The 13,021-nt window shown below is 37.9% G+C and overlaps 1 protein-coding gene across 1 annotated transcript in view; it reads left to right on the top strand.

Moving 5' to 3' along the window:
• The window catches only part of LOC150088646 (uncharacterized), a 198,042-nt gene that overhangs the window by 111,427 nt on the left and 73,594 nt on the right, over window positions 1–13,021 (top strand). The window contains exon 6 of the mRNA XM_090370278.1: window positions 2,269–2,476. Within this exon, the coding sequence (XP_090226404.1) occupies window positions 2,269–2,476 (208 nt within the window). The remainder of the gene's footprint in view (window positions 1–2,268; window positions 2,477–13,021) is intronic.

Raw genomic sequence — 13,021 nt, 5'->3', positions numbered from 1 at the left:
GAACTTGTGCTTGTTGAGTTTGTGGAAAAATCTAGATTTCAAAGTTTTATTACTATTGAATATCATACCAGGCCATCCAAAAGATTTAAGTCATCCAAACATTGAAGTTATGTTCCTACCACCACAGTTATACTGTGATGGTAGGAACATAACTGCTTTCATTCAGCCATTAGATCAAGACATTATATCCACCTTTAAAACTCATTACATCAGAAAATCGTTACAATGGATTTTGAAAAAAATTGATTCTAAATCTATTGAAGTAATGGCAGCATGGAAACATTTCTCAATTGTATATGTATCAGAATCATAGCTTTATTGCTGAAAGAAGTAAAACCGTCAACGTTAAATGAGTGTGGGAAAATGTGGGTCAGTTCATTCAGGAAATATGGTTGAACCGGCAGAAAACAGAATCGGTGTGATAGAAGAACTTGCTACATTGGTAGGAGGGGAAGGTTTTGATGATATGACTACTGAAGCCCTCGTGGGTAGCACAGTTGATAGAATCGCCCTCCACTCCACACCAGGTGGAAAAAACGTGAGTTCGAATCCCATTGATGACTGGAGGAATTTTTATGGGTATTTTTCACAATGTGGCTGAGTTAGTTGGGCGAGGGTAGTATTTTTTTTTTTTTTCTTCTGGAAACTCAGGGGTTTTTTGTCCAACAAAACAGAAAATTGATTTCAGGATGCAAACAAATTCATTGACAATATACACAGAGTAACATGGCCTTAGTCGCTGATGCTCCTAAAAAAATAAAAAAAGATATGATTACTGAAGATGTTTAAGAATTACTGGTAGAAAAAGAGGCTGGCGAACAGATTTGGTGGAAATGACATTGGAGGTAAAGCCAAATTAATTCAGAGGTGATATTTTCAAATTATACACTAAAAACCATACGGGAAGGCATAAAGTTAGCTGAGCAATTAGAATCTTATTTTTTGAATGCAGATTCTTGAATGAAAGGAGCCAAAATTTCAAAAGGGGGTTTCAAAAATGCTTAGTGCCATACGATGAAATTCACAAAGATTTATCAACAAAAGCAAACAAATTCAGATTACTGAATTTTTAAAGAGCAGAAGAGACACAAAATCTAGAATGATGTGTTTTTGTTAGCTTTTAGAACATAACCCCCCCCTTTTTGTACTTTTCCTGAGCCTGTATAACACAGTTTCGCACAACACAACATTTTATAGGAACCTAACTACCATGTTATATGAGGGTTACCTGTATTCTACACAGGGTATGTGATTGACAAAGCTTGTGTCAAGAACTCTTTCACAAAATTCCAAATCCTTTCAAATTCATCTCTAATTCATAGATTTTTTCTCAACTCATATCTGTTAAGTAACACCTCAGATTGCCCATAGAATATTAACCCAGGGACCACTTGCAGATCAAGTAAGAAAGTTAAAGGCAATCTGTGTTGAAACAGGTGGCTAGGGGAGCACTTGGTATTTTAGCAGTGATTTATTAAGAACCTTTTCATGTATGATTTATAATTTGTCTTTATGAGTCAGTTGTGTTTATAATTGTCAATTGTAAGACATTTTGGAATATTGTATTTAGATCTGAAAGCTGTCCTGAAAGGAGGCATTAAGCTTCTCAAAAAGGTCCAGTAAAGGGTGACCAAATTGATAAAGAGTACGAAAGGACGTCCCCGTGAAGAGAATTTGACATCTAGTTTTCAGAGTTGGATAGTAGACATCTGAGAACTGGAAGGGAGATCTGATTGATGTATATAACAATTTAAAGGGAATTAGTAAAATGAGTAAGGGCAGCATATTCTTACTTGCCATGGAAAATAGTAATCTGGGAACATATTTATGAATGGTGGTGGGGGGGGGTATAAACTTACTCAGATTTAATAGAGTTGAACTCAGGAAGTTTGCCTGCCTTTAGCCAACAAATGGTTGACCACTGGAATAAATTATCTGCTTCCTTGCAGCCATTTTAATACTTATTAAATATAAATATAAAAATAGTTGTTAAATATAATAACATAGATGTGTTTCTATATTTAAAAGTACAGTAATCAAGACAAGTTTGTTTTTTTTAGGAAGTTTTCAGTATGAAGCTGTTGCCCACATCTGTAATTTTATTTTATTTAAGGGTTGATAGGTATAAACTGAATGATTAATAGTACATAAATAATTTTGTTTCTTTAAAGTCAGTTTTAATCTGTTTGAAAGCATATAAATTAGAAAAAAGAAAGCAGATAAATTAGCATAATTCTAAACATAAACTTTTTAATTATTTTTAACTAGAAATCAGAAGAGAATAACAAAGAAACAAAAAACCAGTCACCTGCAAATAGAAAACGTATGCTTCCTGATTGGTTACTACAGATTGCTACATTACCTTCAAAACAAGAAAGATGTGATGAAGAAAGGGATAACAGAGCAGATGAAGAAGAAAAATTTCAACTAAGTAAACAGAGAAATCAAGAGAGGCAGCCCACTAAGCGAAAACCAGGTAAGACAAAAGATCTAATATGAGAGTTTTGAAAATGGGTGTTTTTTTTTTCATTACTTTTACAAGGTATTTCATACTGAATATTTGTTTTATACCTTTAGATTGAAACTTATTTTTATAGAATTTTAAGGAATTTTAATAATAGCAATCTACTTTTCACAAATAAAAAGCAGTGTGATACTCATGATCACAGCATGCCTTTGTGTTCATGAACTCCTCATACTTAAATAACTTGAATTTATTTTTTTGTTCATACATACGTGGAGGAGAGTATTTTTATTTGCAAGGATTTTTTTTTGTATCTGCCATCTTGAAACAAAGTGGCTACCACTGAACTTATAAGCTGCACCCTTTTAGAGCCTGTGTTGTTTGCAATCCAATCCAATCCAAGCCATATTTCAGAACATTTTAGAGAGTTGTAGAATATCTTCACCTGAGTGTTAGAGTATACGGGAGGGATATTTTTATTTGAACCTACCATCTTAAAACAAATAACAGTCACTCAGGTAATGAACTACCTATCAATAAATTGTTTTTATGGTCTATATATATACTGTGCTGCCACTTTATTAGGCCCACCCCTGCTGTGCACACAACAGGTTTGTCCCACAAAGTTGCAAGTCATGACCACAGTTGTGGATATAAATGCAGCAGAACAACCTTTCTAGTATCAGTTAAGTGTACAAACCATAGCAAGAAAGGGGGAAAAGAGTGATCTAACAGACTTCGAATGTGGTATGGTAGTAGGTGCAAGATGGGCTGGACAAAGTAGCTCTGGAACGGCAGTTCTCCTGAACTTTTCACGCACCACAGTTTCAAGGGTGTATTGAGAATGGTTTAACGAACAGAAAACCTCCTCTCGACGGCACTTCTGTGGAAGAAAATCGCTTGTTGATGAGAGAGGTCAGAGGAGGATGGCTAGAATTGTACTAGCAAACAGATGGACCACAATGTTGCACATCACATTAGAATACAACCTTGGTGCGCAGAACAGAATATCGCAATGGACCACTAGTCACACTTTGTCACGGATGGGCTACAACAGCCGAAGGCCACATTGCATACCTTTGTTATCAATGAAGAACGAGAGAGCACACCTCCTGTGGGCACAGCAACACCAGCACTGGACTATCGCGGATTGAAAAACAGTTGCTTGGTCTGATGAGTCGAAGTTCCTGGTGCATCATGTTGATGGAAGGCTCAGAAATTGGCAAAAACAACATGAATCCCTGGATCCGTCATGTCTGACGACTACTGTGCAAGATGGTGGGGGGGGCAGTGTTATGGTGTGGGAAATGCTTTCTTGGCACACGTTGGGTCCATTGATTCACATCTGAATACCACATCGTACCTAAACATTGTTGCTGGTACGATGTGGTATTCAGACCAAGCGCATCCATTCATGTTGACAGTTTATCCTCAGTCAGATGGTTACTTTTAGCAGGATAATGCGCTGGTGCACAAAGCCCGAATCACTATGGAATGATTCCAGGAACATGACGACTTTTCTTTGCTGCAGTGGCTCACTCAGTCGGCGGATCTCATTCCTATTGAACATCTTTGGAATGAGCTAGAAAGGGCTGTCGCTGCAGGCCTGCACCTCCATCGAATCTCAAGGAACTGCGTGACACACTCATGTCTGCATAAATATGGAGTACTATTCATGTCTGCATGAATAGTACTCCATTCCTACGTTTTCAGCATCTTGTTCAATCCATGCCTAGACGAATTCAGGATGTTTTGAAGGCTAAAGGAGGCTCAACACGCTACTACGTAGGTGTACCTAATAAAATGGCAGCACAGTGTGTGTGTGTGTGTGTGTGTGTGTGTGTGTGTGTGTATACACACACACACACACACACTGAGTGATCACTGAATTATGACCACCCCTATGAAAACTGAATGCAACCCGTTGACCACATGAGGTTTGTTTGTTTGTTTGTTGTTTGGTTTTTAGGAGCATTAGCAACTAAGGCTATATTGCTCCGGGAATATGCGGTGGTCATTCCCTAACCTTTCCGCATCCTCCGTATTTGGTGGTGACGGGCTCGAACCCCGGTATAATCAAGAAGCATTTGCTACGCACTGTTGCTCCTTCCCACCTGGCTACGGAGGCGCCACCCACATGAGGTATGAGAATGCGGAGTCAGTTGACCTAAGTAGTGTAGATAAGGTGTCAGTGGTTCAGTAGGTAATAAAATTCCAAGCAGATGGGTAAAAGGAAGGATTTATCAGACTTTGATAAATGACAGATTGTGGGAGCTCGATACAACATGGGTACTCGATATTACCCAATACAACATGGGCCAAACCGGAACAGTATCTGGCATGACCATGCGTTGCATGCTCGCACATATGGGCAATACCAGCAGATGATCCCTACGGCATCCTCTCCTAACCAAGGTTCATCGGCAAAAGACTCGCTTGATGCAAAGAGCATGCAAGGTGGACGTTAGAAGACTGGAAGAAGGTGTGCTGGTCAGATGAGTCACGTTATTTACTCCACACTGTGGATGGTCATGTACGGGGGGTTTGGCATCAACAACACAAGGCTCTTGATCCATCATGCATGGTATCAAAAGTTCAGGCCAGTGGTATGGTGTGGGGCGTGTGGAACAACATATCAGTGGTCTCTGCTATCATCAATTGCTTGCTGACTGTGTACACCCCGCTACGTTACACTTTTTCCCGAATGGGGATGGTGTCTTTCAAGTTGACAGTGCGATGAGCCATCGGGCACTTGTTGTAGGAATGGTTTGAGGAACACAGTTCTGACTTCCAGCATATCGATTGGCTTCCAAACCCCCCCCCCCCCAATATCAATCCCATAGCACTTGTGGAACACTAAGCAAAAGCATATCAGCCGTCTGGACACACCATTCACCTCCATACCTGCATTGCTGACTGCATTACACACAGCTTGGTTGGCCCTACCTCCCTAATGCTTCTCACATCTTGTCGAATCAGTGCCACGTCGGATAGCTGCTGTACTGAGAAGGAGGACCTACGAAGTATTAGGTAGGTGGCCATAATTCAGTGATCGCTCAGTGTGTATTTTTATGAATTTAATCTATTATGAAATATTGGAATAGATGTAAAATGTATGTTAGATCAGATTAATGCCATCAATTGTAAATTGAATGTTACATCAGTCTGTAATTTAATTACTATAATTGGTACTATATAGGTGTTCAAAGTGTATTAAAACATATGCATAAAAGTACTTTGTGGTCCATAAGGCCAAAAAGAACCTATAAAAATAAGATAGTCTGTGCTGGTCTGCACTGTTATACCCTAGAAATAAACATATAATTAGCAATATTATATAAAATAGAATAAAATAAATAATGATTATGTAGCTAATTATTGATATTCGGATGCATTGAATGGAACTTTTTCGAGGGCTAAACCCATTCAATATATCCTAAAAATAATTAGCAATGTTATCTGTTTCTGATTGTTATCTTCCTGTTAATCTAGGTCCAAATAATAAACATAAAGGCATTTTATGCTAGACTTTAAATTTAACAGCAAACAGGCAAGATAACAGCTAGCCCAGCAGATTTCTTTTGCAACAAATATACAGAATATAATACAGAATAAAGAGTGCCAAGCATAATTTTCATTTCAGTTGTGTTAATTTTTTATTTATTTTATACATGTGCAAAAGAAAGCATATGCTGACATAAGGAGAAAGGATGTAAGAATAAGTATAGTAATAGTACATCAATTTCCCTCGAATTACTCTAATAGATCTTGAGGTATAAAATTTTAGGGTTAGAAAGTAAAAAGTGAAAAGAAAGAAAAGGGTTTTTATAATGCTACTTAGGATATACTGGGAGTGTTACTGCCCGACCCTTTAGTAAGGGATCCTGGTATAACTATAAGAGGTTAAAGGAAGGTATTTAATGGACAAAAACAGGATTACAATATTGAAGAAATATAGAATAACAATTGTAGATAATAATAAGAAATGAAATTAATCCTATCTGATTTAGTAATAAATTGCAGACCATCTATACAGAACAGTTAAATTAAGAATAACCAATTACAACAAAATAAATAAATAGGGATATGTAGCTTACCATCGTGTTCTGTACTAAGTAAAAGGAATAAATTATTTGAACACATGTTACCTACTATAAAACAAATAGCGACAACAGCGCTCTCTCAATTCAGATAATTTCAAGACAAACTAAATAAATTTAATAAATAATTATTAACCAAAGAAAGCAGCATCTCTGAATTGCATGCAACTTTAGGACTAACTAATAGACTAAAATTATAGTTTAATAATACACTATAAATTTGAACTTTATTCAGATAATGTCCTATGAAAATAAATAGTTGGTTCTCAGTTTTTTACGATGAAAGGTAACAGGACCAATTGAAATTAAATACCTTTAAATATTTTACAAATTATATATTAGTCAGTTTTATTTTATGGTATCTATCTGTATGGAATTAGGTGTTTAAGGACCAAACTAACAAGTTAGTAAAGGTAAACTAGCTTTAGCGTGGAAGGCCTATACTTTTTTACAGATTATTTAATAACAATGCACCTGTAAATTAAATCACCTATACTAGAGAAGAAAAATAATAAGATACATGCAAGTACAGTGCGTTATTCATATACATTTGATATTAACAATTGACTTTTTACAATTGGTGCAATGATAAGTTCAAAGACCCACTAGCATAACTAGACTTCACTTGGTTTGCACATGACTTTCATCAACCGGTGAAATACCACCACTTTGCTTATTGGAGGCTTGAAGTGGTGAAACCCATGTTTAGTCTCTAGAGCAAAGTTTCCGGCATCCCCCTCCCCTCATACTTCTCCTTCAACCCATGTGCATGGTACTAAGTACTATAGGTTTTGATACCTTTTGTGTTTGGGGTTTTTCGTGGAAGGCCTATACTTTTTTACAGATTATTTAATAACAATGCACCTGTAAATTAAATCACCAATATTAGAGAAGAAAAATAATAAGATACATGCAAGTACAGTGCATTATTCATATACATTTGGTATTAACAATTGACTTTTTACAATTGGTGCAATGATAAGTTCAAAGACCCACTAGCATAACTAGACTTCACTTGGTTTGCACATGACTTTCATCAACCGGTGAAATACCACCACTTTGCTTATTGGAGGCTTGAAGTGGTGAAACCCATGTTTAGTCTCTAGAGCAAAGTTTCCGGCATCCCACTCCCCTCATATTTCTCCTTCAACCCTTCATGGTACCATAGGTTTTGATACTTTTTGTGTTTGGGGTTTTCATAAAAAATAAAAATAATAATTATTAATAAGCAGTTTTACTGCACAATTAAAGTTCGGCAGTCTACAGTTCATGTATTAATGTAATGCCTTCTTTCACAAGAGAACATCAAAACTGTAGAGAGACAAATTCCTCCATCACATGAGCAAGAAGCCAGGGCATAGAAACCAACTAGGATTGTATTCTTTGCACAGGTCTGTATCTCAACTTCTATAGCACTTTGTAGGAATATAGATGGAAATTGTGAGTCTGTGTTTTTATTAGGCCAGTTTTTGCCATCCTAATGAGTTTTATAAAATCAGGTTGCAACATAGGGCCTTTCAAATTTCTAAATTTAATTTAGGTATGCACTTCAAAATAGTTAATGAAATTAATTTATATTTCACACAGAAAATACTCATTTATCCAGTTCATTCTCACCATGTGTATTAGTTATATGTAGTAACATTTTGATACAGTTTTGTACTTTAAGTCAGTCATGTAATTTTTCCAGGTGTGACCCTGCACTTAGAATGTTCTCCTGGTGTTCCAAAAGTTTTTATCAGGATATCTAAATGTCTCTGTTTCTGAGGATGGCATTATTATGTAAATCCATTGGTTTAAAATATTGAAAGTAAATTTTAATTTGTGATATCTCAGATTTTAAAAGTGTCAATCTGCAGACTTTTAGAATTTGAAATATCTCAAATACAAAGGGTGATCAAAAACAATTAAGACTAATTTTGCATGAAATATAGAATGATTAACTCTATATGTTTAAACCTATTGCATATATTTGTGTTTAATATGTTTTTTGTCCATACAGGTCCTCAATAATTTCTAAAAATCAGTATCAAACTCAAACAAGAATAATGTACCTGCAAAGAAAATAGTAAATGAGGAGGAGGTCAAAGTGAAATTATGTGCCCTGCTGAATAAAACACTAATAGAAACATTGGAACTTTTGCAAATAGCCCCTGCATGATCTGCTACACCAACCAGATCCAATCGTATGAGTTGTTCAAAAATGGAAGAACCAGCACAGATTGTGACTCTATTCCAAAACATTAATCAACATCACTAAATGTAACAGATAGTTAAATTTATTTAATTACAACACATTGATGTACAGCATCTGTTATTGTAGTTGAAGACAGACAAACAAGAAACTTGCCTCTGAACTTTTCTGACTGAAGAAAGTTGTTTCTTGTATTAGTTATGGGAGTGCCCAAAACAATTTGAAAAAACATTTAAGAATGATGTGTTTTTTCATTTTGGGTCTCTCAACTTCTTACCCCTGGACAAAGGCAGGTTAGATTTGATATCTGTATTCACCTCAAGAACATCACCAACACCAGAAAAGTGAATTTTCAAGTAAAATAATCACTAGAGATGACTCTTAGATCTACAATCTTGAATCAGAACAACAATTCACAATATGATCACAATGCACTTTCACCTTCAAAGAGGTCTGCTGGCATTACCTTTTTTGATATGAAAGGCATTATTTCACCCATGCTGTCTGTGGACAAATGTACTGTTTCTGAACAATATTACAGTGAAATTTTAAAGAAATTGAATCAGAAAGTGGGCCAGAAAGACCTGACTTAAGAACCTCTGGATAGTTCCTGTATCATGATAGTGAAAGAGTGCATGCAACTTCATTTGTTAGAGGAACACTACATGAGTAATACATCAAACAGTTCCCCATCCTAACTTTGACCAGATTTTGCCCCTTGCAGCTTTAATTATTTTCTAAATCCAAGGGCAAATTAAAAGCTCACTATTTTCAACTGCAAAATTTGCAGATAACTTCGGGAGTGTGGTTAATGATGAACACCAAAAAGCTCTCCTTCGGGATAGGTATCAGGGATGATTAGATAATTGGCAGTTATGTGTACAGAAAAATGCGAGGTGAAATAACTTCAAATAGTGAACTTTTAGTTTGCCCTTGAGCTTAAAAAATAATTAAAGCTGCAAGGTGCAAGATCTGGTCAAAGTTAGGATGGGGAATTGTTTGATGCTTTACTCATGTAATGTTTCTTTCACGCCATTAACTCATGTTAATGGCTTGCACTGTCACTATTATGATGCAGGAACTATCCAGAAGTTCTTAAGTCAAGTCTTTCATTGGATACAGTTTAAAACAGCGAAGTCCGGACGGTCTATGACAGCCAAATCCTCTGCTTGCACCTTCACGATGGTGGGACTGTTAGTAATCCTGGGTATAACCTCCATGCACAAGTACATGGTGGGTGACCACCCAGGTGTGAACCAACGTAAGCAGGGGTCGAGGTGTGGTGCCCACACCACATGGAGGAATGCCGCCCCTCTATGTTACCAGACAGTACTAGGTGGTAGATGACTCTCATCAACCGGTGAAATACCACCACTTTGCTTATTGGAGGCTTGAAGTGGTTGAACCCATGTTTAGTCTCTAGAGCTAAGTTCCGGCCAATCCTTCCCCATCTCTTCCATCATGCAGTATGATTGATGATTTTTGAGGTTATGATGAATGTTGTGGCGAGATCCAATATTCCTTACATTTCGAGGGTACAGCTCTAAAACGGTGTTCGCAGGCCGGCCGCTAGATAGTATACCGGACCAAACCTATTGGTAACTCTCTAGGAGGCTTCCGGATCAGCTAGTGTATAATCTTGCTACCTCTACTCTGCCAGATAGTGACTGGAGGGAGTCCCAGTAGTGTGTATGCGGGGAGCATTGTCGAGGCCACGTTATGTCAAGGATCTGGGTATATTCTTACCACATGTACGCCATATCCAAAAATTTCATTACTTCATACAGCATGTCCCACCCACTTTTTCTTACTATTGAATACACCATGAATTGTCAAAATAATAGAGCAAGCTTATCTGCGAAAAGATCTAAACCTCCCAAGGACTTCCTAATTCATTTCACAAATATACGTGGTCTTAATTCCAATCACAACGATGTCCATTTCCACTTGCAGTCTTCCAAACCCCATGTACTTTTTCAACTACTTCTCATCTTAGATGTCCAAATTATTTGCTGTATGATTCCTTTCGCCTCAAAGGTGGTACTTGTGCATATGTCCATTCTGATATTCCCTGTCAGAGACTTGGCAATTTGGAATCTCCTCTCTTTGATCTTCTCTGGCTTAAAATCTCTCTACCTCATTGTGTCAAATTCATCTGTTGTCTCTACCGTTCTCCCAACTCCACTAATCACTTGGAGCTCTTTGACTTCCTCTCTTTGCAACTTGACTTTCTCCAGTCTAACTTTCCTAACAGTGAGGTAATTTTCCTTGGTGATTTTAATATTCACAACTCCAACTGGCTTCCGTTTTCTAGTCACACCGACCCAGCAGGTCGAGATGCTGAGGCTTTTGCAATTACTAATGACCTAGCACAGATTGTTCATTTACCTACAAGAATACCGGACAATCCTGCACATGGAAGACTGCTGCACAAATTGGAGCAGTGTGGCATTGGAGGCAAGTTGCTGCTATGGATAAAGGGGTGGTTGAGGGGGAGAAGACAGAGAGTGGTAATCAATGGACACTGCTCATCGTGGACTAATGTTATTAGTGGAGTCCCTCAGGGTTCAGTATTGGGGCCTTTATTGTTTTCTGTATTTATAAATGATATTGATGATGGTATATCAGGCTTAATGTCCAAGTTTGCAGACGATACGAAGGTTGGCAGGGTTGTCAAGGACACTACTGACACTATGCTGCTGCAACAGGATTTGGAAAGGTTGAGCAGATGGGCTTCGAGGTGGCAGATGAAGTTTAACATTGACAAATGTAAAGTACTACATATGGGAAACAGCAACCCCAGAGCAACGTATCAACTCTGTGGTACTACACTGACAGTGGTAGAGAATGAAAGGGACCTGGGGGTGGTGGTGCAGGCAGATATGAAGTTCTCTGAGCAGTGCAGACGAGCTGCAGGCGTAGCTCATGGTGTATTGTCAATGATATATAGGAATTTTTCTAGCAGGGATAAGGAGGTGATTATTCCCTTGTATAAGGCAATGGTTAGGCCACACCTAGAGTACTGTATACAGGCCTGGAGGCCTCATTTCAGGAAGGATGTAGAGCTGCTGGAACGAGTACAGAGAAGGGCAACTAGATTGGTGAATGGGACAAAGGGGTTCTCTTACGAAGAAAGGCTTAAGTTTTGCAAATTACAGTGTCTGGAAACTAGGCACCAGCGGGGTGATCTGATAGAGGTGTACAAAGCCTTGAATGGTTTGAGCATGCTCAATGCTGATGGGATTCTTCCTCTAGCTCAGAAAAATCACCTGAGAGGGCATAAATTCAAATTGAGGAAAGACAGATGTAGGATAGATGTGCGGAAATTTGCCTTTAGCCAGCGGGTGGTTGGTGGGTGGAACAGACTTCCATCCCTTGTCGTGGAAGTTGATAGCCTAAATAAGTTTAAGGCTCAGCTGGACAGGTATTTCGAACGAACAGAGGGGTGAAGTGGAAGTGGTTATTTTTATTTATTTATGTTACTTTTTTTTTTTTTTTTTTTTTTTTTTGGCTGATGCTGCATAAGCTTGCTTTCTTGCATCAAATGCCTCTACTAATGCTAATGCTAATGCTAATGCTAATCATACAGCCAATACGCTTGATCTTTTTCTCACAAACAACCCTTCTAAGTACGTCAAAGTGAGAGGTCCTTTAGGCACTTCAGATCACAACTTGGTGATTGTCTCTTCTCCAATGGAACCTTTATCTCATGGCTATTCCCAACCTCATATTGTTTGGCATTACAAGAATGCAAAATGGGATGACCTGCGAGACTTCTTTTCCTTGGTCTGATTACTGTTTCAAAACTTCTGATGTCAACGTTTGCTCAGATCGTGTCAGTGAAATTATTCTTGCAGGAATGGAATCCTTTATCCCACACTCCAATTTAAAATCTCGTCCTTTATCTAAACCTTGGTTTTCCAATAAATGTGCTAAGGCTGTCCAAGAGAAGAATGTTGCATATCGTAATTGGCTTGTTGCTAATTCTTCAGTTTCATTTTCTGCCTACACCAAAGCTCGCAACAATTGTAAAGCAGTTATTAATCAGTCCAAACTAGAGTTTGAACAGGCTAAGAGTAGAAAACTTGCTTCTTGCCCTAATGGTAGCCAAGCATTCTGGTCTCTTGCCAAAGCTATTGGCCGCAACTTTTGCCCATCTCTGCTCCCACCTCTGTCCAAACCAGATGGTTCTGTTGTCACTTCAGCCAAGGATAAAGCTGACCGGCTAGCATCCCATTTTTCTTCCAGCTCATGTATTAATGA

This window comes from Mastigoproctus giganteus, chromosome 3 (genome assembly GCF_048544385.1).
Source record: "Mastigoproctus giganteus isolate SK-2022 chromosome 3, ASM4854438v1, whole genome shotgun sequence".
NCBI classification, from domain to species: Eukaryota; Metazoa; Arthropoda; class Arachnida; order Uropygi; family Thelyphonidae; genus Mastigoproctus; species Mastigoproctus giganteus.
This window is presented reverse-complemented; position numbering and strand designations above follow the sequence as displayed.